The 20,066-nt window shown below is 37.5% G+C and overlaps 3 protein-coding genes across 3 annotated transcripts; 1 reads left to right on the plus strand and 2 right to left on the minus strand.

The window, feature by feature from the left end:
* Window positions 1-1,854: 1,854 nt before the first annotated feature.
* LOC119491873 (nuclear factor 7, brain-like) lies at window positions 1,855-3,778 on the minus strand. The gene is made up of 2 exons (XM_037776139.1): window positions 3,593-3,778; window positions 1,855-3,483 (listed from the first exon to the last, which is right to left on the minus strand). The coding sequence occupies exon 2, from the start codon at window positions 3,464-3,466 to the stop codon at window positions 2,081-2,083; it is 1,386 nt and encodes a 461-aa protein (XP_037632067.1). The 5' UTR covers window positions 3,467-3,483; window positions 3,593-3,778; the 3' UTR covers window positions 1,855-2,080.
* A 3,453-nt stretch (window positions 3,779-7,231) lies between these two features.
* Window positions 7,232-12,425, plus strand: LOC119491882 (dynein light chain roadblock-type 1). The gene is made up of 4 exons (XM_037776150.1): window positions 7,232-7,410; window positions 10,001-10,076; window positions 11,096-11,263; window positions 11,757-12,425. Exons 1-4 carry the CDS (start codon window positions 7,408-7,410, stop codon window positions 11,798-11,800), a joined length of 291 nt encoding a protein of 96 aa, XP_037632078.1. The 5' UTR covers window positions 7,232-7,407; the 3' UTR covers window positions 11,801-12,425.
* A 4,995-nt stretch (window positions 12,426-17,420) lies between these two features.
* Window positions 17,421-19,838, minus strand: LOC119491856 (zinc-binding protein A33-like). Its single transcript, XM_037776113.1, has 2 exons — window positions 19,540-19,838; window positions 17,421-19,430 (listed from the first exon to the last, which is right to left on the minus strand). Exon 2 carries the CDS (start codon window positions 19,410-19,412, stop codon window positions 18,024-18,026), a length of 1,389 nt encoding a protein of 462 aa, XP_037632041.1. The 5' UTR covers window positions 19,413-19,430; window positions 19,540-19,838; the 3' UTR covers window positions 17,421-18,023.
* Window positions 19,839-20,066: the final 228 nt, after the last annotated feature.

Raw genomic sequence — 20,066 nt, forward strand, 5'->3', positions numbered from 1 at the left:
ATGTGTCCCAGTTTATATCCTGGTTGCAATGTGTGTGAATGTCATCAGCTGACAGGAAGTACACGTGGACCCAAGCTGTTGCCTAGCAACGCAATTCTGTTGCAATTCCGTCAAAATGCGCTAAAACGGAGCGTTTCAGACAGAGGATAAATACGGGCATATTCAGACAGACAGTATTAGGTCAAAATTTGAACATTAGAGCATGTGAACATGTTGTAGTAGAAACACAAAATACAAGTATGAACCTGAAAATGAACACGGTATGCATAATGCATAATATGGGACCTTTAAGTACAAATTTAGGATACTTTTACTTAACTTGAGTCTTTTCTTTTGAAGCCACTTTTTACTTGTACTGTTCTATATTTAGGCATATCCGAAAGCTTTAGTTTACAGATTAAGGTTTTTGAACACAAAACACATAAAGAGCTTATAAAATATGATGTTTTGCAATAAATTAAACTCTTCAACATACGAGTAGCCTACAGCTTAAACGATTAGTCTATTAATCAATCGGTCGTTTGACAGAAAAATTATTGGCAGCTATTTGGATAATTGTTTAACCGTTCAGAATTTCCACAAACCAAATAATCAGTCGATTAACGGAGAAAACAATCAGCAGATAAACCCATATGCATGAGTAATCTAAAGATATAATACATAACAGTATAGCAGTCAAAGGGGACATTTTTATACTCAATACTTAAAGGGACTGTTTGTAAGAATCAGAAATGCTTGTTAACAGCGACACCTGTGGCCGTTAAGTCAACGAAAGTCAGCGTCTGGCTCGTGCTTGTACTCACTCTACATATACATGAACAAAGGTCTCTCCATCCTAGTGTTGGCTTTTCCTGCTTCAGCCTCCCTACCGCGGTCGGGAGGCTGAAGCAGTGATTCATGGAGAGACCTTCGTCTGGTCAGCTAACATTACTGCCGGTGAAATATAGAGTGATATTGTGGTTTTAGCTGACGTGTATCGCCTCACTGTTTCGAGCGATGCTCGTTCATGTCTATATAGAGCGAGCAAGCGTGAGCCCGACGCTGACTTTCGTTGACTTAACGGCCACAGGTGTCGCTGTTAACAAGCATTTCTGAAAGTTACAAACAGTCCCTTTAAGGGTTCTCATTGAGAACGACTTGTGTTAAAGTGAACTAGAAACGAGTATATCAACAGTAAAAACATGTCTAAAAATATTTCTTCTAAATAAAATTCATCAAGAAAAGTCTATATGTGGTTTTGTCCATGCGGGCTGCTGCTCCTCCGGCTTTCTCCTTGTTTGGAAAATGTCACCTGAACTGGTTGTTGCATCAAATAGAGAATTGTACATATATTTTTGGATGATTACATATATTGTATAAATTGTTAACATTTCATGTAGTTAAACATTGATTTTAATGTTTGGAATAATTTGAAATAATCTGGACTACAATTTAAAATAAAGTTTGTTGGTGAACAATGATTGGCTGCTCAAACATGCAGTTATTGATAAACTGATTCTTTTTTCTTTATTTGGATCTCATCAACTTCTACAAAGTCTTTGCTGGTCTTCATGGCTCCACACACACAAGTCAAAATAATCAAAATGAACAACAATTTACAGTAAAATGACACAGTATCAATAAAAAAAGAAAAGTGTAAACGAACCAAGCAGAAAGATCAGAGATACTGAGTGAAATTATTTTACAAAAACAAAACCCTCTTTCTTCTCTCTTATTGTTTCTAAATGTAGCACTTCAAGAAGTTTAGCATATTTAATTAAGATGATGTAATGCCTAATGATTGCAATTTTTGGGTTGTATCCATATGGTTGAATGCACTTATTGTAAGTCACTTTGGATAAAAGTGTCAGCTAAATTAATGTAATGTAATGTAATAAAGGTCGACAACAGAAACAAAAAGCAGATTGTCAAACTAAATAATAAAAATAAAATAAAAACATAATAAAACAATACCTGAAACAAAAATAAATATATCTTTGGAATAATGAGTCAGCAGGAGGACAGGTGCAGCTTAAATTCAGAGAGTTTCCCCCTTAAGAAATAAACATCATTAATATAAATATGATCATGCTCTTTATCTTTAACTGCTCTGTTCCACTGTCACACAGACCTTCAGTGGTAATATATTCAGTTTCTCATCAGTGTTAATAAATGGAAACAGCTTCTCAGTGAAAGTGTGTTTGAAGGTGTGTATGTGTGTGTTAGTATCAGGATCAGAGAACGACAGCTTTCCTCTGTTCCAGTCCAGATTCACTCTGATCCTCTGGAGCTTCTTCTGGACTCTGAGATCAGTGGCTGGAGCTGGTGGTGACTCTGCTGAGTATTTACCTTCATTGAACCATATTGCCCAAAATCCAGACTGTATGGGTCCCTTCCTCTGGACAGACTCTGCTGACACACCCAGAAACCAGAATGTACTGTCTCCAACCTCGGCATCCCAGCTGTGAGTCCCAGAGTTAAAGCCCTCAGAGCCCAGGACAGAGCAGAGTTTACCAAACCTCTCTGGATTATCAGGAAGCTGCTGTTCCTCTCCTCCTCTCACACTGGTCAGATCTTCAGACAGGATGAGTTTTGGACCAGCAGTGTTTGGATCCAGAATCAGAGGAGTGTAGGAGACCATCTCCTTCATCTTGTTCCAGATGTTGAAGGTCAGGTTGCCCAGGTGTTTGGCCTCGACTATCAAAGCTCCTGAGGGCAGCTGTGGATCCTCCAGCAGGGGGCGCTGCTGGACTCTTTCCACTGCAGCCTTGTAGTTGTGCAGGAATGAGACACCTTCAACTCTCAGCTCCTCCTCTGTGGCTCTGAATGTGTCTGAAAGAGCTGCTATCTCTCTGCTCAGAGCCTCCATCTTCTCCTTCATCATCTGGCTCTTCTGCTCCTCTTCCTCCCTCAGAGCAGAGATCCTGGCCTCCTCTTCCTCTTCTAGAAACTGGTGAAGCTTCTTAAACTGCTCCTTAATCTTCCTCTCTGTGCTCCGGGCCTGGACCTTCATGTGTTCTGCTGTTTGATCAGACTTCACTTTAACTTGTTCAAAAACCTTTAACTTCTCCTTTAAGGTCTCCAGAGTTTCCTGAAGTTCCTTCTTGTGTTGTCGTGCAGCTTCATCGATGGGTCTGAATCTGTGGTTGGTGTGTTTTTCTGAATCTCTGCAGACGAGACACACTGGCTGCTGATGGTCCAGACAGAAGAGTTTGAGTTTCTCAGAGTGCAGACTGCAGAGAGCCTCTGAAGCTCTCTGATCTCTCTCCTGTAAGAAGGACTCACACAGGTTCTTTAAGGCCAGGTTATAAGGTGGGTCCATTGATGATCTTCTCTTACAAACTGGACACTCGCGTGTCTGTTTCTCTCTCCACCAGCTCTTCAGACAGTCTTTACAGAAGCTGTGGCTACATGGCAGAAGAACAGGATCTCTAAAGACGTCGTGACAGACCGGACAGCAGAGATCCTCCTCTAATCTTGAAGCCATTTAGTCTCTGAGTGAAGCTGAAAACACAGCAGACAGAAAGTACAGTCAGTCATGGCTCCCCTCCCTCCTCTACTAGCTTCACTGACATTGACTTTCACGTTGAGTCGTGTTTTTAGTCAAACGCACCTTCAGTGTGTGGAGCGTCAGCAGGTTGAAGCAGCAGTGTTGTAGTTTTCCACTTTTCTCTCCTGTAGATGAACTCACTCAGATGAAGTTGTTAGTTTGTTCTGAAGGTGAATCTGATTGTCTGGTTTTCAGTCTGTGTGACTCTCTTTAGTGAGGAAGAATAACAAACTGTTTCCTGGTTTGTCTGGTTTATCAGGTGAGTCTGATGAGGGTGGAGCTTTAGTCACATCTCTGCTGAATGTTGCTGCACACAGAGGTGTGTCTCATTCAAAAGTCCTGATTCATTGCAGGACATGTAGACTGATAGTGTGCAGCAGGCTGTTGCAACAGTTATGTTTATGAGAACAATCGCTTCCAAACAGATCATCTCCTGAATCAGAAGGATGGATCTACAGTTCTGGATCCATGGTGAGTTTATTATTTGGTTTAATCGAAGGTAGAGAAAAAAAATATTCCTAACATTTTCCATAGTTCCCCTTTCTTATATTCATGGCACCCCTTAAACAGGAATTTTTGAAATTGTGTAGAAAATTGTCATATAATAGTAAATATCCATTCTTATTCAATAAGTGGTCAACTCTTATAATTCCATTATTCACCCACGTTCCTTGTTGTCCTCAGTGATGGGATGTAACTAAGTGCATTTAGTTAAAGGGACTGTTTGTAACTTCTTACACGTACATATCACCCGGGTCGGTGTCCCATGCGCGCTCGCGTGTGGCTACGCTGTTCAGACTCAAACTCCAACACAAACTACACGGAAGCAACAAAGTTATATCTAGTGAAGCCCGTCTTGCAAAACAGTGTCGGCCGCGGTCGGAGGACGCGGGGGAGACCGTAGCTTTGGTCTCCAGGGCCGGAGTCTCTGCTCCTCTGCCTGCTTTCCTTCACTCAGCTCGCTCCACCTCACGTGCATGCGTGTACACTACACACTGCAGAAGACTTCGTAGCTCTGAAAATATCTTGTGAATGTACAGTGGACGTTTGTGCAGATATAACTGCTGCAGCTCCTCAAGACCAACAGAGGTTTCCCGTGTCTTGTGAAGTGACGGGGCTCCGCAGCGAGAAACGTTATCGTCTCTGACTGGGTGTCGGTGTCTTCCCTGCTTCCACAGGCCGCGGTCGGGAGGCTGAAGCAGGAAAAGCCAACACTAGGATCAGCAGTGATTCAGGGAGAGACCTTCGTCTGGTCAGCTAACATTACTGCCAAGCAGGTGAAATATAGAGTGATATTGTGTTTTTAGCTGACGTGTGTCGCCTCACTGTTTTGAGCGCTGCTCGTTCATGTCTATGTAGAGCGAGCACAAGCGCAAGCCCGATGCTGACTTTCGTTGACTTAACGGCCACAGGTGTCGCTGTTAACAAGCATCTCTGATTCTTACAAACAGTCCATTTAAGTACAAATTTAAGGTACTTTTACTTTACTTGAGTACATTTTTAAGCCACTTTATACTTCTACTGTTCTATATTTAGGCATATCTGAAAGCTTTAGTTTACAAATTAAGATTTTTGCATATAAAACATATGAAGAGCTTATAAAATATGATGTTTTGCAGTAAATTAAACCCCCCAACATACAAGTAGCCTACACTTAAACGATTAGTCTATTCAATCAATTGGAAAAATAATTGGCATCTATTTGGATAATTGTTTAACCTTTCAGAATTTTCACAAACCAAATAATCAGTTGATTAACGGAGAAAATAATCAGCAGATTAAACCATATGCATGAGTAATAATAATCTAAAGATATAATACATAACAGTATAGCAGTCACAGGGGACATTTTTATACTCTCAATACTTTAACTACATTTCCCTGATTATACTTCCAATGTTAGTTGAGGACCTTAACCTAACAGAGAACCCCTATTAGCACTATTAGCACTATTCACACATTCCCTTACTTTTATTTTTTGTTTTTGTTTTGTTTGTTTGTTTTGGGGTTTCTTTTTCTTTCTTCTCACACTCTTATGCACTGTACGCCAATTTCCAGGCTTGTCTGTTCCCTTGTAGTTGTGGAGTGTTTTCTACGATGCCATATTGTAATGTAAATTTCTCAATAAAAAGTTTGCCACTTTATTTATTTTTTTATTTTTTTTATTTTTTATTATTTCATAATTACAGTATACATAGTAACAGCAGAAAACATTAAAAACATTTACATACAAAAGAAGCATAGCGAAAATATAAACAAAGAGCTGTGACAAACATAAAAGGACAACAGAAATGAAACAAAACCAACATAAAATACAAATAAATTAAAAAAACACAATAAAAATAAATAAATAATCAGATGATAATAAAAAAGGCCACGCGAGAGTATGACAATAATTTCACTTAAAAACATTAAAGATGTTGCATACATTCTTTGTTTTCATTGTTTTTTGGTTTTGTGAGGAAGAAATTGACAGATATAATTCCATTTCTTTCATAAATACAAAGAAATTAGGCTTTTTTTTGGTAGATTTACACTTGTGAATGTGGATCTTTGCGAGAATTAAAATTAAATTTATAAGAAAAAATGGATTACTGTCTTTGTCACTGTAACCATAGCAGCCACATATAATATTTCTATAGTACAGTGCAAAATCTGAGAAAATGTTAACAAATATAAAATTATTGACATCTTTCCACAATTCACATGTAAATTTATAGGACCAGAATAAATGAGAGCAAGTTTCAGGATGTGATTCGCAGAAGGAACAATTTACATCTATATGTCACTCTTTAACTTTTGTAAGAAATGTTTCACTGGATAGAATCTGTGGATAGACTTAAATGACACCTCTTTTAACTTTTGCGCTAAGGACCAAACTTTCTTCCAGTCAATATCACTAACAAAACTAGAAAAGCAATTTCTGAAGAAATTGCGGTGTGAATGCTGGATGCTGAAGAGCTGATGCTACGCTGTAATGCTGGCTTAAATGTTGTGAGAAGAAGGAGAAGGACTAGGAATAGTTGAAACAAGTGCTAATGGGTTTAATGTGTATGAAGAAGGATACAGAATCAGAATCAAAAGAATATGAATCAGTAAATACATGTTGTAATTGAATGAAAAGCAGCTGAAGCATTATAAATAGTGAGTTCCCTGTTAAGAAAGTTACCTTCTGGGGCTTTTATTTTGAAAAACTAGATGAATCCTTAGTTTCCTGTTAACATACAATGAGAGTTGGGGGCTTTTATTTTGTAAAACAATGCTCATTGGGAGCTTCCTGTTATAAGTCACTCTATGGGGCTTTTATTTTGAAGTGATGGGTTAGGGGGAGGCATAATTAGACTATCTGATGTCCACAAGGACAATGTTCCATAAGAAAGAGGTACTACAGGCCTCATAGTGAGCCTCCTGTTAAGATACAGTTACTCTATAATTCCGAAAATATGAAAGTTATGAATTAGAAAAGTAATAGCGCACCGATCCCAATTGAGCTGCACGTTTTGATGTTTGAATGGAGTTTCTACGTTGAAAAATGTGGAAGGAGTAGCGTTTAAAAAAAAGGGTATGGAAAAATAGTAGAAGAACATATGTACTCCAATAAAATGTTGCTGCCGGAGTAGAACCCATGCATGCTGTCCTGAAACAAGGCCCTTATCCTGGAGTTCATACCTCTATTAACAGAAAAACAGACTTGTGTATCATGTCTACCACTTTATGCCGCGGACCGTGAACGCAGCATGACGACAACTGACCCGGAAGTGAACGTCAGTTGTCTTCTTCTCTCCCAGCAACAACACAGTTAGCTGTTAGCTGTTAGCTGCTATTCTGCTGATCTCAGAGACTCTTTACTCAAACAAACATCTCCTCACATCATCAACATGGTAGGATGCGATCACCGCCTCCACGTCTGCTTCATAAACATTCATATCTATGCTGTGATGGTTGTGAATAGATGGGGATATTAGAGGGAGTTTGATGACATGCTAACCACGGCTAGCGTCTCTCAGCTGGTCGGGCGTTGTCATGTCAGCAGGTTCAGTTAACGCTAGCTGACTGCTTTCTGGTGTTTTGGTGTTTTCATGGTATTAAGGTGCTGTTTTCGTCTCGTGTTGTGATTATCTGAGGGGTTTCAGTCGCTTTAGTAAGCTCAGGGGTCAACCTGAGTCTCTCTAGCTCCTCTCCAGTGGCTCCCTGTGGATTTATAAACATGGAAATGAATAACTGTGTTTTTGTTTACATTTACATTTTTATTCATCATTGTTGTAGGTCTATGGTAATGATGGAGTATTAGAGCCACATTGAAGAAAATAAAATAAAACAAATTAATCTGAGATTTCGAGAAAAAAAGTCGTATTATTATGAGAATAAAGTCATAATATTATAAAGTAGTAATTTTACGTCTTATTTTCTTTTTTTTCTAATAATATTATGACTTTTTTCTCGTTATATTACGACGTTTTTCTCCTAAATTTATGACTTTTTTCTCCTAAATTTATGACTTATTTCTCATAAAGTTACGACTTTTTTCTCGTAATATTACGACTTTCTTCTCATAAAGTTATAACTTTTTTCTCGTTATATTACGACTTTTTTCTCCTAAAGTTACGACTTTTCTTCTCATAAAGTTATGACTTTTTTTCTCGTAATATTACGACTTTTTTCTCCTAAAGTTATGACGTTTTTCTCCTAAATTTATGACTTTTTTCTCCTAAATTTATGACTTATTTCTCATAAAGTTACGACTTTTTTCTCGTAATATTACGACTTTCTTCTCATAAAGTTATAACTTTTTTCTCGTTATATTACGACTTTTTTCTCCTAAAGTTACGACTTTTTTTCTCATAAAGTTATGACTTTTTTCTCGTAATATTACGACTTTCTTCTCATAAAGTTATAACTTTTTTCTCGTTATATTACGACTTTTTTCTCCTAAAGTTACGACTTTCTTCTCATAAAGTTATGACTTTTTTTCTCGTAATATTACGACTTTTTTCTCCTAAAGTTATGACGTTTTTCTCCTAAATTTATGACTTATTTCTCATAAAGTTACGACTTTTTTCTCGTAATATTACGACTTTTTTCTCATAAAGTTATGACTTTTTTCTCGTTATATTACGACTTTTTTCTCATAAAGTTATAACTTTTTTCTCGTTATATTACGACTTTCTTCTCATAAAGTTATGACTTTTATTCTCGTTATATTACGACTTTTTTCTCATAAAGTTAGGACTTCTTTCTCATAAAGTTAGGACTTTTTTCTCGTTATATTACGACTTTTTTCTCCTAAAGTTATGACGTTTTTCTCCTAAATTTATGACTTATTTCTCATAAAGTTACGACTTTTTTCTCGTAATATTACGACTTTTTTCTCATAAAGTTATGACTTTTTTCTCGTTATATTACGACTTTTTTCTCATAAAGTTATAACTTTTTTCTCGTTATATTACGACTTTCTTCTCATAAAGTTATGACTTTTATTCTCGTTATATTACGACTTTTTTCTCATAAAGTTAGGACTTCTTTCTCATAAAGTTATGACTTTTTTCTCGTTATATTACGACTTTTTTCTCCTAAAGTTATGACGTTTTTCTCCTAAATTTATGACTTATTTCTCATAAAGTTACGACTTTTTTCTCGTAATATTACGACTTTTTTCTCATAAAGTTATGACTTTTTTCTCGTTATATTACGACTTTTTTCTCATAAAGTTATGACTTTTTTCTCGTTATATTACGACTTTTTTCTCATAAAGTTATGACTTTTTTCTCGTTATATTACGACTTTTTTCTCCTAAAGTTATGACGTTTTTCTCCTAAATTTATGACTTATTTCTCATAAAGTTACGACTTTTTTCTCGTAATATTACGACTTTTTTCTCATAAAGTTATGACTTTTTTCTCGTTATATTACGACTTTTTTCTCATAAAGTTATGACTTTTTTCTCGTTATATTACGACTTTTTTCTCGTAATATTACGACTTTTTTCTCATAAAGTTATGACTTTTTTCTCATTATATTACGACTTTTTTCTCATAAAGTTATAACTTTTTTCTCGTAATATTACGACTTTCTTCTCATAAAGTCATAACTTTTTTCTCGTTATATTACGACTTTTTTCTCTTAAAGTTACGACTTTCTTCTCATAAAGTTATGACTTTTTTCTCGTAATATTACAACTTTTTTCTCGTAATATTACAACTTTTTTCTCTTAATATTATGACTTTATTCTGTTTTTTCCCTCAATGTGGCCCTAATACTCCATAGTACATTTGCACTTTGGCCCTCACTGCATTAGACTTATATACTATATACTTAGACTATAAACTGTGTTACCTTCATCACCATGCTCAAATGTTTGCACCTCCAGACAGATTTTTTTGTTGTTTTTTTTTGCCTAAAATGGCTCTTTTGATAGTAAAGGTTGCTGCGCCTGGTCTAGCTGTATTAAATGATGCTAACTCTTGTCTCCAGGCTGAAGTAGAGGAAACTCTGAAGAGGATCCAGAGCCAGAACGGAGTGCAGGGGATCATCATCGTCAACTCAGAAGGTAAGACGATATAAAGAAACACCTTATTGTGGGAATGTTGATTCAGATAATATCAAAGTGTTTGTCAGACTAGTCTCTTCTCTCTGATGACAGTATTGTTTTGGCGATTGGACTCACGTTTTTTTTACTAGTAAGCAGGGATTTGACAGGTAGATTTGTACAAAATCACCTGTCTAACTGTTAGTTTAGATGCACTATTGACTGTCCCAATCACCATGGCAACCAGTGACACACACACACACACACACACACACACACGCACACACACATCTGCCTGTGTTCTATTTTTTTATATAACACCATCCATATATGTTTATTTATCTGCCATAACACCACCCATTTACATCACTAGGGCAGCTATCAGGAATGATTAAACTTAAATCCTAGTTTAAACCTTTCCTACCTTTTTTTTCCTTTCTATTTTTCCATATTTTTGGCTAACAATTATTTAATTTTATAATTAATCTGCTGATTACTTTTACAGTTGATCGTTTCATATATAAAATGTCAGAAAATAGTGAGAAACCCAACACAAATTTGTACAGCCCAAGGTGACGTCTTCAGATTTCTTGTTTTGTCTGACCGACAGTCTGAAATATAGTCAGTTGACAATAATATAAAGCAGAGAAAAGCAGCAAATTCTCACATCCTCTAATTTTGGTAGATTTTGAATAAAGAAACAAAAGCCATTTTTTAGTTATTCAGAATTATGAGGACTGCATAAAGAAAGTGACAGCAGTATCGTGCCACCACTTTAGAAAATCTTTAGTGTGCAACATGGTGACATCATGCCTTTGCATTTCATAGCTGAATTATTCCACCCTTCGATTAAATCGTTTACACGCTTTGTAGTTACCTCATTAACACGATAACCTGAGTTTGCAGGGTTTGTTATTATCTCGAGGCAGAGAAAGACAAGGAAAATACAGAATGAAATTAGACTCAGGACAGATTATAGTTCACTTAATCTGGTTACATGAACATTCATTGCATATATGTAAATGACCCATTTCCCTCAGGAATACCCATCAAGACGACTCTGGACAACGCCAGCACGGTGCAGTACGCAGGACTGATCCACCAGCTGGTGATGAAGGCCAGGAGCACCATACGAGACATCGACCCCCAGAACGACCTCACCTTCCTCCGGATTCGCTCCAAGAAGAACGAGATCATGATCGCTCCAGGTGAGAGGGGAAAACTAATGTTTTCATTGACTTGCTCTGGGACTCTTCAACATGCAGACAGGGGACTGAACCACTAACCCTATGATTAATGTCCGACTCGCTCTACTCCCCGCGCTACAGCCGCCCCAAAATTAGAAATAAAAATGTACTTCATGCAACATATACAGGGCAAAAATCCTCAGAAAGCTACATATATCTGTGAAATCTGTCTTTGGTGGATGAACAAATGCATTATGTCATACTGACCTTACTCTATTCTGTCCCAACAAGCAATTTAGTGCCAAACACCTGCTTTGTGTTAGTATCTGTCTGTTGCATCTCGGAAAACAAGGAAACACTGTCTGTTGAAGCACCAAGAGGGAAACACCCTCTAAAAACACTGCAACTTATTTGCAATTAAGATCCCCAACTGCTTTAGTTTGTGCTGCCACATGCTCAAGTTGTTTTGTACTACTGTATATAGAGCTGAACTATTTTGCCTTTTTCTTCACAGATAAGGACTATTTCTTGATCGTCATTCAGAACCCCTCGGACTGAAAAAGGAGGAGCTGCTGCCCGACTCATTACTCTCTTTGTCTTTCATATTTAAACAGTCAAACATTTTCTTTGTCCCGCTAAAATCAAACAAACCTGTTTACCAGAAGCTTTTTATGCACTTGCTGTACCAGAAAGTAACGACAGGATTTGAAGGTGGATGAAATTGAATCACTGCTCAATGACTAGATGTGTGAACCGTACGCCAGTCAGTCGATCACTCTGCAGGCAAATTTATTTTTTCCATGTTTTAGCATTCCAGTTGGGCCTCTTCTCTATGCATACTGGACATTATGTCACTGTGTTTATTTCAGAGGTATTTTAGCATGTGATGAGAAGTGCACACCTGCTAAAATACCTCTGGCTTAAAACTGCACCAGTGCATTCATGTCTGCACAGTGTACAAGAGAGAGACCACAGCGCATCTTTAAGTTTGAGGAGGTTTTTCAGTTCCATCTTAATGGAAAACTTTGGATTATTATTTATTATAGTGTTGGCAAAAAATGTTGAAGTGCAGTATTTCACTGGTGAGCAGCGAACTACACTACAAAGACTTCTCTGCTCTGCCTTGTCAAGTTTCTGATGGTTATTTTTAACAAATTAAGAAATTAAAAAAAGTCAAAATGTTCTTGTGTTGTCATGGTTTTGGGTTGAGGTTAACAAGCAATTGATCTTTACTATGGCTGTCAATCGATGAGAATATTTAATTGCGATTAATCGCAAATTAATTACACATTTTTTATCTGTTCAAATGTACCTTAAAGGGAGATTTGTCAAGTATTTATTACTCTTATCAACATGGGAGTGAGCAAATATGCTGCTTTATGCAAATGTATATATGTATTAATGTAAATCAATTAACACAAAACAATGACAAATATTGTCCAGAAACCCTCACAGGTACTGCATTTAGCATTACAAATTTGCTAAAATTATAACATGGCAAACTGCAGCCCAACAGGCAACAACAGCTGTCAGCGTGTCAGTGTGATGACTTGACTATGACTTGCCCCAAACTGCATGTGATTATCATAAAGCAGACATGTTTGTAAAGGGGAGACTCGTGGGTACCCAGAGAACCCATTTACATTCACATATCTTGAGGTCAGTGGTCAAGGGACCCCTTTGAAAATGGCCATGCCAGTTTTTCCTTGCCAAAATTTAACGTAAGTTTGGAGCGTTATTTAACTGTTATTATCACGTTAACTTTGACAGCCCTAATTTTTACTTGTTTGACACTGGACTGAAATGTATTTTCATTGAATAGTGATCTACCAGAGACTTAAAGGGAAAATTCACCACCTTTTATGTGGATTTCAAGGGTGATGTGCAGCGTGAATTTAGCCTATTTTCACTGTTTCTTGAACACAACATTGTATCTTAATTTCAGGCAACTTTCTAAACACGTTTTAAGTATTAGTAGATTTACATTGGAAAAAGACAAAGTATGAATCACAGTGATAGCAAGCACATAAAGAGCTATGTTTTTAGTGAGGTATTGATAGACGCTACCAATCCACAACAACAAGAGAACAAGAAAGAGCTATTAACTGAAAAATATCAGTAAATACTTGAAAAGACTTCCTATTTGACACAGTTTTTAAATTAGATGGCAGCAAAGAGCAAGGACACGGCTTTATTATTTAAAGATTGAACAGTATCAACAGAAAGCCATCCTTTAGCAGCTAGATATTCAAGTTCATATATATAAATAAGTAATGAGAACAGTAATTTTAACAATATTAATAAACTGCTGTTTAACAATAGAAGCAAAAAGGAAAAAGTTATGATTATTTCATAACAGTAATGAACGCACACTTTTTGTTTTGCGGTTAGTCTTGATCAATCTAAGTTAAATTCTCTCACAATTCCATTTTGTATATATTATGGAAGAACATTTTGCTGTTCCGCATTAACCCCACTGCTTTATGTAAAAATAATAATGAAAAAATCCCTTTATTTCTTTTTTAAAAATTCTTCTGATCATATTAAAAATAAATATGTAAAAATTTATTAAAGTGGTAACCCCTCCCTTTGCCACAAACTGTGCTTACACATTTCATGGTGGTGACAAAATATGAACATAAAGCATTGTTATCACATCAAATAAGGAAATATTTCCTGTTTACAGGATATATGGAGTATGCATGAACAAATATATGTTCATTGTGTTTGTAAAAAAAGTAATTAGTCTCCAGATGAACTGAGCTCCAATAACAAAAAAACATGTCGTTATTTTAGGATTTGGGAGGGGTAGTACTGCTGCCTAACAGTACTGTCAACACCAATCTATATATTTAACCATGTGAGGGTCACTGAGAACCCAGACATATAGAATCAGGTTTATTGCCAAATAGGTTTCCTCATACAAGGACTTTGCATTGTTAAATATTGCAAAAGTCAAGAAACAAATAGAAAAATTAAATAAAAAAACATGAAAAATATTATAAAAATATGTAGGCTACTACTATAGCTACTACTATATCTATTGTATAACCAATTCCCATAAAATGAGAAAAAAGTCACGAGGTATCAAGGTAGTAAAGCAATGTTAAAGGGGGCATTATGAAAACTCACTTTTTCAGTGCTTATGCTCATACAGTTGAGTATCTGGAGTACCAACCCACAAACTGAAATAAGACAACCCAGTCAGTTTATTTGTGGGCTGTCTAGATCAGAAAATGTGATTCAACAAGCCGTTCAGATTTGGCTCCCCTTCCTATGTCACATGCAGGCTCATTAGAATATACCGGCCACAGCTTGAGATCTACCTTTGCAAAGGTGCTCCATATTTTTCTCACAAGCCAATCAGAGCAGACTGGGCTTTTTAGGAGGGGGTCTTAAAGAGACAGGCGCTAAAACGGAGCGTTTCAGACAGAGGTAGAATACAGGTATATTCAGACAGACAATGTGTTAAAGCATGTAAACACGTTCTAGTAGAACCCCAAAATACAAATATGAACCTGAAATGAGCATGATATGTCCCCTTTAAGCCCCCCGTTAGCTGTTAAAGAGCAAACAGCATCAGGGTTAAGAGAGTATGAGATTTACAACATAAAAAGCACAGATTTATAAGTCAACTTTGTCACTTATTTCATATGAATAAAGAATATCTAAAAGTAACAAAACTGTCCTGAGGGGATAGGACTGCACAAGGAACTCTTTAAAGACTAACATAGTTTTTTATTCCTATTATAATTTTATATTAATGTTATTATTTATCCGAATTCTATTTTTTAATTATCATTATTTTCTCATTTTTTAATTATTATTTTGTAATTCAAATTCATATACTTGTTGATATTAAATTCCTCTTTGACCCCACGGCTTTGTGCAAAAATAATACCGTTTTTAACCTGTATTCCCTTTTAAAAATTTCTTCTGATTTGATTAAAAATCAATATGTAGAAAAGTATTAAAGTGGTAACCCCTCCCTTTGCCACAAACTGTGCTTGCATATTTAATGATGGTGACAAGATATTAAAATAAAGCATTGTTATTACACCAAATAAGGAAATATTTAATGTTTATATGATATATGGGCTATGCATGTATGCATGTTCGTAAAAGAAAAAAGTCATTACTCTCCAGATGAACTGAATTCCAATAACAGAAAAACAAGTACATATTTTAGGATTTGGGAAGAGTAGCACTGCATAACAGTAATGCCAACACCAATCTATACATTTAAAGGGGCTGTTTGTAACTTCTTACACATATAAATCAATCTGGGTCGGTGTCCCATGCACGCTTGCATGTGGCTACGCTGTTCAGACAAGACTCCAACACAAACTACAAAGAAGCACAAAAACCCCAAAGTTATATCTAGTGAAGCCCGTCTTGCAAAACAGTGTTGGCCGCGGTCGGATAACGCGGGGGAGACCGTAGCTTTGGTCTCCAGGGCCGTAGTCTCTGCTGTACTCTGCTCCTCTGCCTGCCTTCACTCAGCTCGCTCCACCTCACGTTCACGCGCGCACACTACACACTGCAGAAGAGTTAGTTTAGCTCTGAGAATATCTAGTGAATGTACAGTGGACGTTTGTGCAGAAATAAATGCTGCAGCTCCTCCAGACCAACAGAGGTTTCCCGTGTGTTGTGAAGTGACGGGGCTCCGCAGCATGGTACGTTATCGTCTCCGACCGGGTGCCGGTGTCTCCCCTGTTTCCTCCGGCCGCGGTCGGGAGGCTGAAGCAGGAAAAGCCAACACTAGGATCAGCAGTGATTCTTGGAGAGACCTTCGTCTGGTCAGCTAACATTACTGCCAAGCAGGTGAAATATAGAGTGATATTGTGGTTTTAGCTGACGTGTGTCGCCTCACTGTTTTGACAGATGCTCGCTCACATTCAGGTAGCGCGTGCACACGGGAGAGCGCGAGCAACAGGACACTGACTTTCGTTGATTTAACGGCCACAGGTGTCGCTGTTACAACCAATTTTCTGATTCGTACAAACAGTCCCTTTAACCAACTTTGTCACATATCTTATATGAAGAAAGAACAAAAATAAAGTAACAAAACTGTTTTTTTTTCTCTGTACCATTATGCGGAGTACAAATCTGCAATGTTTGCATGAATGTTTATTCAATAAAGATTGAATTAAAAATGTATGGATTATATATTAAGATAAGATAAGATAAGATATTCCTTTATTAGTCCCACAGTTTGCAGTGCACAGCAGCAAAGGGGATAGTGCAAAAAACAAGATGCATCAGCTAACACAGTCAAAAAGAGCTGAACAAAGTGTAACAAAATATGAACCATTTAAATAGAAGGAAGTATAAAAATAGGAGCAGTATATACAGTATTGACAATAAACTGACTATTAACAACATTGCACAAGTGGAAAATGATATTGCACAGTGAGAATGAACTAACTAATGTTACTGAGTCTGTCCTGAAGCAGCTCTGACTTTTGACCGTTGTGTTATAATATCAGTAATATGTAATGTGATATATGATGGCAAGTTAAGGGCTTTATAAATAAACAGAAACCAGTACCTGTCATATCTTGCTGTTAGAGAGGCCGTCTCTCGAGAAGCAGTCTCACTGGAAAACAGGCGGAGCAACTCTGCTTTCTGCACCACAGTCTGCTGCTGCTGAATTGAGACTCAAACTTCAGCACGAATTTAAGTTTTGCTAGTTTTATTTATTTTTACACTTTATAAAACTTCAGAGAGATATTGTTTATTTATTTATTAAAATGTTCAGTTAACTTTATAAGAATCTGGGACCTCCCTGCACTTTTTGTTTTAAGATAATGTTGAAAAATTCCCTTTTAATTAAACATATGCTTTAATGCATTTCAATGAAGTTTTGTGTTATTCCCATTTTTGACACCAAGATTTAAATTTTTACTGCAAATGTATATCCGTTCAAAATATCGGTTATCGGTCTCCTTGATTACTAATAATCGGTATCAGTCTTAAAAAAACGTATCGGTCGATCCCTAATATGTATAGATATATATACTGTATATATATATATATACAACATATATTTATAATTTAAACCCCATAATTTATTATATCTTCAACTGTGTAATACTGACTTAAGAGTACAATGATTTAAAACTACAATTTAAAATAAAGTTTGTTGGTGAACAATGATTGGCTGCTCAAACATGCAGTTATTGATAAACTGATTCTTTTTTCTTTATTTGGATCTCATCAACTTCTACAAAGTCTTTGCTGGTCTTCATGGCTCCACACACACAAGTCAAAATAATCAAAATGAACAACAATTTACAGTAAAATGACACAGTATTGATAAAAAAAGAAAAGTGTAAACGAACCAAACAGAAAGATCAGAGATACTGAGTGAAATTATTTTACAAAAACAAAACCCTCTTTCTTTATCTCTTATTGTTTCTAAATGTAGCACTTGAAGCAGTTTAGCATATTTAATTAAGATGATGTACTTGCATAATTATTGCAATTTTTGGGTTGTATCCATATGGTTGAATGCACTTATTGTAAGTCACTTTGGATAAAAGTGTCAGCTAAATGAATGTAATGTAATTTAATAAAGGTCGACAACAGAAACAAAAAGCAGATTGTCAAACTAAATAATAACAATAAAATAAAAACATAATAAAACAATACCTGAAACAAAAATAAACATATCTTTGTAATAATGAGTCAGCAGGAGGACAGGTGCAGTTTAAATTCAGAGAGTTTTCCCCTTAAGAAATAAACATCATTAATATGAATATGATCATGCTCTTTATCTTTAACTGCTCTGTTCCACTGTCACACAGACCTTCAGTGGAAATATATTCACTTTATCTCTACTGTTAATGTATGGAAACAGCTTCTCAGTGAAAGTGTGTGTGAAGGTGTGTATGTGTGTGTTAGTATCAAGATCAGAGAACGACAGCTTTCCTCTGTTCCAGTCCAGATTCACTCTGATCCTCTGGAGCTTCTTCTGGACTCTGAGATCAGTGGGTGGAGCTGGTAGTGACCGTGCTGAGTATTTACCTCCATAGAACCGTATTATCCATAGTCCAGACTGCATGAGTCCCTTCCTCTGGACAGACTCTGCTAACACACCCAGTACCCAGAATGTACTGTCTCCAACCTCGACATCCCAGCTGTGAGTCCCAGAGTTAAATCCCTCAGAGCCCAGGACAGAGCAGACTGCATCAAACCTCTCTGGATTATCAGGAAGCTGCTGTTCCTCTCCTCGTCTCACACTGGTCAGATCTTCAGACAGGATGAGTAATGGATGAGCAGTGTTTGGATCCAGAATCAGAGGAGTGTAGGAAACCATCCCCTTCATCTTGTTCCAGATGTTGAAGGTCAGGTTGCCCAGGTGTTTGGCCTCGTCTATCAGAGCTCCTGAGAGCAGCTGTGGATCCTCCAGCAGGAGGCGCTGCTGGACTCTTTCCACTGCAGCCTTGTAGTTGTGCAGGAATGAGACGTCTTCAGCTCTCAGCTCCTCCTCTGTGGCTCTGAATGTGTCTGAAAGAGCTGCTATCTCTCTGCTCAGAGCCTCCATCTTCTCCTTCATCATCTGGCTCTTCTGCTGCTCTTCATCCCTCAGAGCAGAGATCCTGGCCTCCTCTTCCTCTTCTAGAAACTGGTGAAGCTTCTTAAACTGCTCCTTAATCTTCCTCTCTGTGCTCCGGGCCTGGACCTTCATGTATTCTGCTGTTTGATCAGACTTCACTTTAACTTGTTCAAAAACCTTTAACTTCTCCTTTAAGGGCTCCAGAGTTTCCTGAAGTTCCTTCTTGTGTTGTCGTGCAGCTTCATCGATGGGTCTGAATCTGTGGTTGGTGTGTTTTTCTGAATCTCTGCAGACGAGACACACTGGCTGCTGATGGTCCAGACAGAAGAGTTTGAGTTTCTCAGAGTGCAGACTGCAGAGAGCCTCTGAAGCTCTCTGATCTCTCTCCTGTAAGAAGGCCTCACACAGGTTCTTTAAGGCCCGGTTACAAGGTGGTTCTGACTTTGAAGATCTTCTCTTACAAACTGGACACTCACATGTTGGTTTCTCTCTCCACCAGCTCTTCAGACAGTCTTTACAGAAGCTGTGGCTACATGACAGAACAACAGGAAGTCTAAAGACGTCATGACAGACCGGACAGCAGAGATCCTCCTCTGATCTGGAAGCCATTTTAGTCTCTGAGTGAAGCTGAAAACACAGCAGACAGAAAGTTCAGTCAGTCATGGCTCCCCTCCCTCCTCTACTAGCTTCACTGACATTGACCTTCACTTTGAGTCGTGTTTTTAGTCAAACTCACCTTCAGTGTGTGGAGCGTCAGCAGGTTGAAGCAGCAGTGTTGTAGTTTTCCACTTTTCTCTCCTGTAGATGAACTCACTCAGATGAAGTTGTTAGTTTGTTCTGAAGGTGAATCTGATCGTCTGGTTTTCAGTCTGTGTGACTCTCTTTAGTGAGGAAGAATATCAAACTGTTTCCTGGTTTGTCTCAGGTGAGTCTGGTGAGGGTGGAGCTTTAGTCAGACCTCCTCTGCTGAATGTTGCTGCACACAGAGGATTGTCTCAATCCAAAGTCCTGATTCATTGCAGGATATATAGACTGATAGTGTGCAGCAGGCTGTTGCAACAGTTATGTTTATGAGTTTATGAGCACCATACGAGACATCGACCCCCAGAACGACCTCACCTTCCTCCGGATTCACTCCAAGAAGAACGAGATCATGATCGCTCCAGGTGAGAGATGAAAATGTTTTCATTGACTTGCTCTGGGACTCTTCAACATGCAAACGGGACTGAACCACTAACCCTATGATTAATGTCCGACCTACTC

This window comes from Sebastes umbrosus, chromosome 1 (genome assembly GCF_015220745.1).
Source record: "Sebastes umbrosus isolate fSebUmb1 chromosome 1, fSebUmb1.pri, whole genome shotgun sequence".
NCBI classification, from domain to species: domain Eukaryota; kingdom Metazoa; phylum Chordata; class Actinopteri; order Perciformes; family Sebastidae; genus Sebastes; species Sebastes umbrosus.

What these genes read in the sequence shown, in the direction of transcription:
- LOC119491873 (XM_037776139.1), bottom strand. Translation starts at nt 3,466, where the DNA reads ATGGCTTCAAGATTAGAGGAGGATCTCTGCTGTCCGGTCTGTCACGAC.
- LOC119491882 (XM_037776150.1), top strand. An exon ending in CATCATCGTCAACTCAGAAG is followed by an intron (nt 10,077 to 11,095) that starts GTAAGACGATAT and finishes CATTTCCCTCAG; the next exon opens with GAATACCCATCAAGACGACT. An exon ending in CGAGATCATGATCGCTCCAG is followed by an intron (nt 11,264 to 11,756) that starts GTGAGAGGGGAA and finishes TTTTCTTCACAG; the next exon opens with ATAAGGACTATTTCTTGATC.
- LOC119491856 (XM_037776113.1), bottom strand. Translation starts at nt 19,412, where the DNA reads ATGGCTTCCAGATCAGAGGAGGATCTCTGCTGTCCGGTCTGTCATGAC.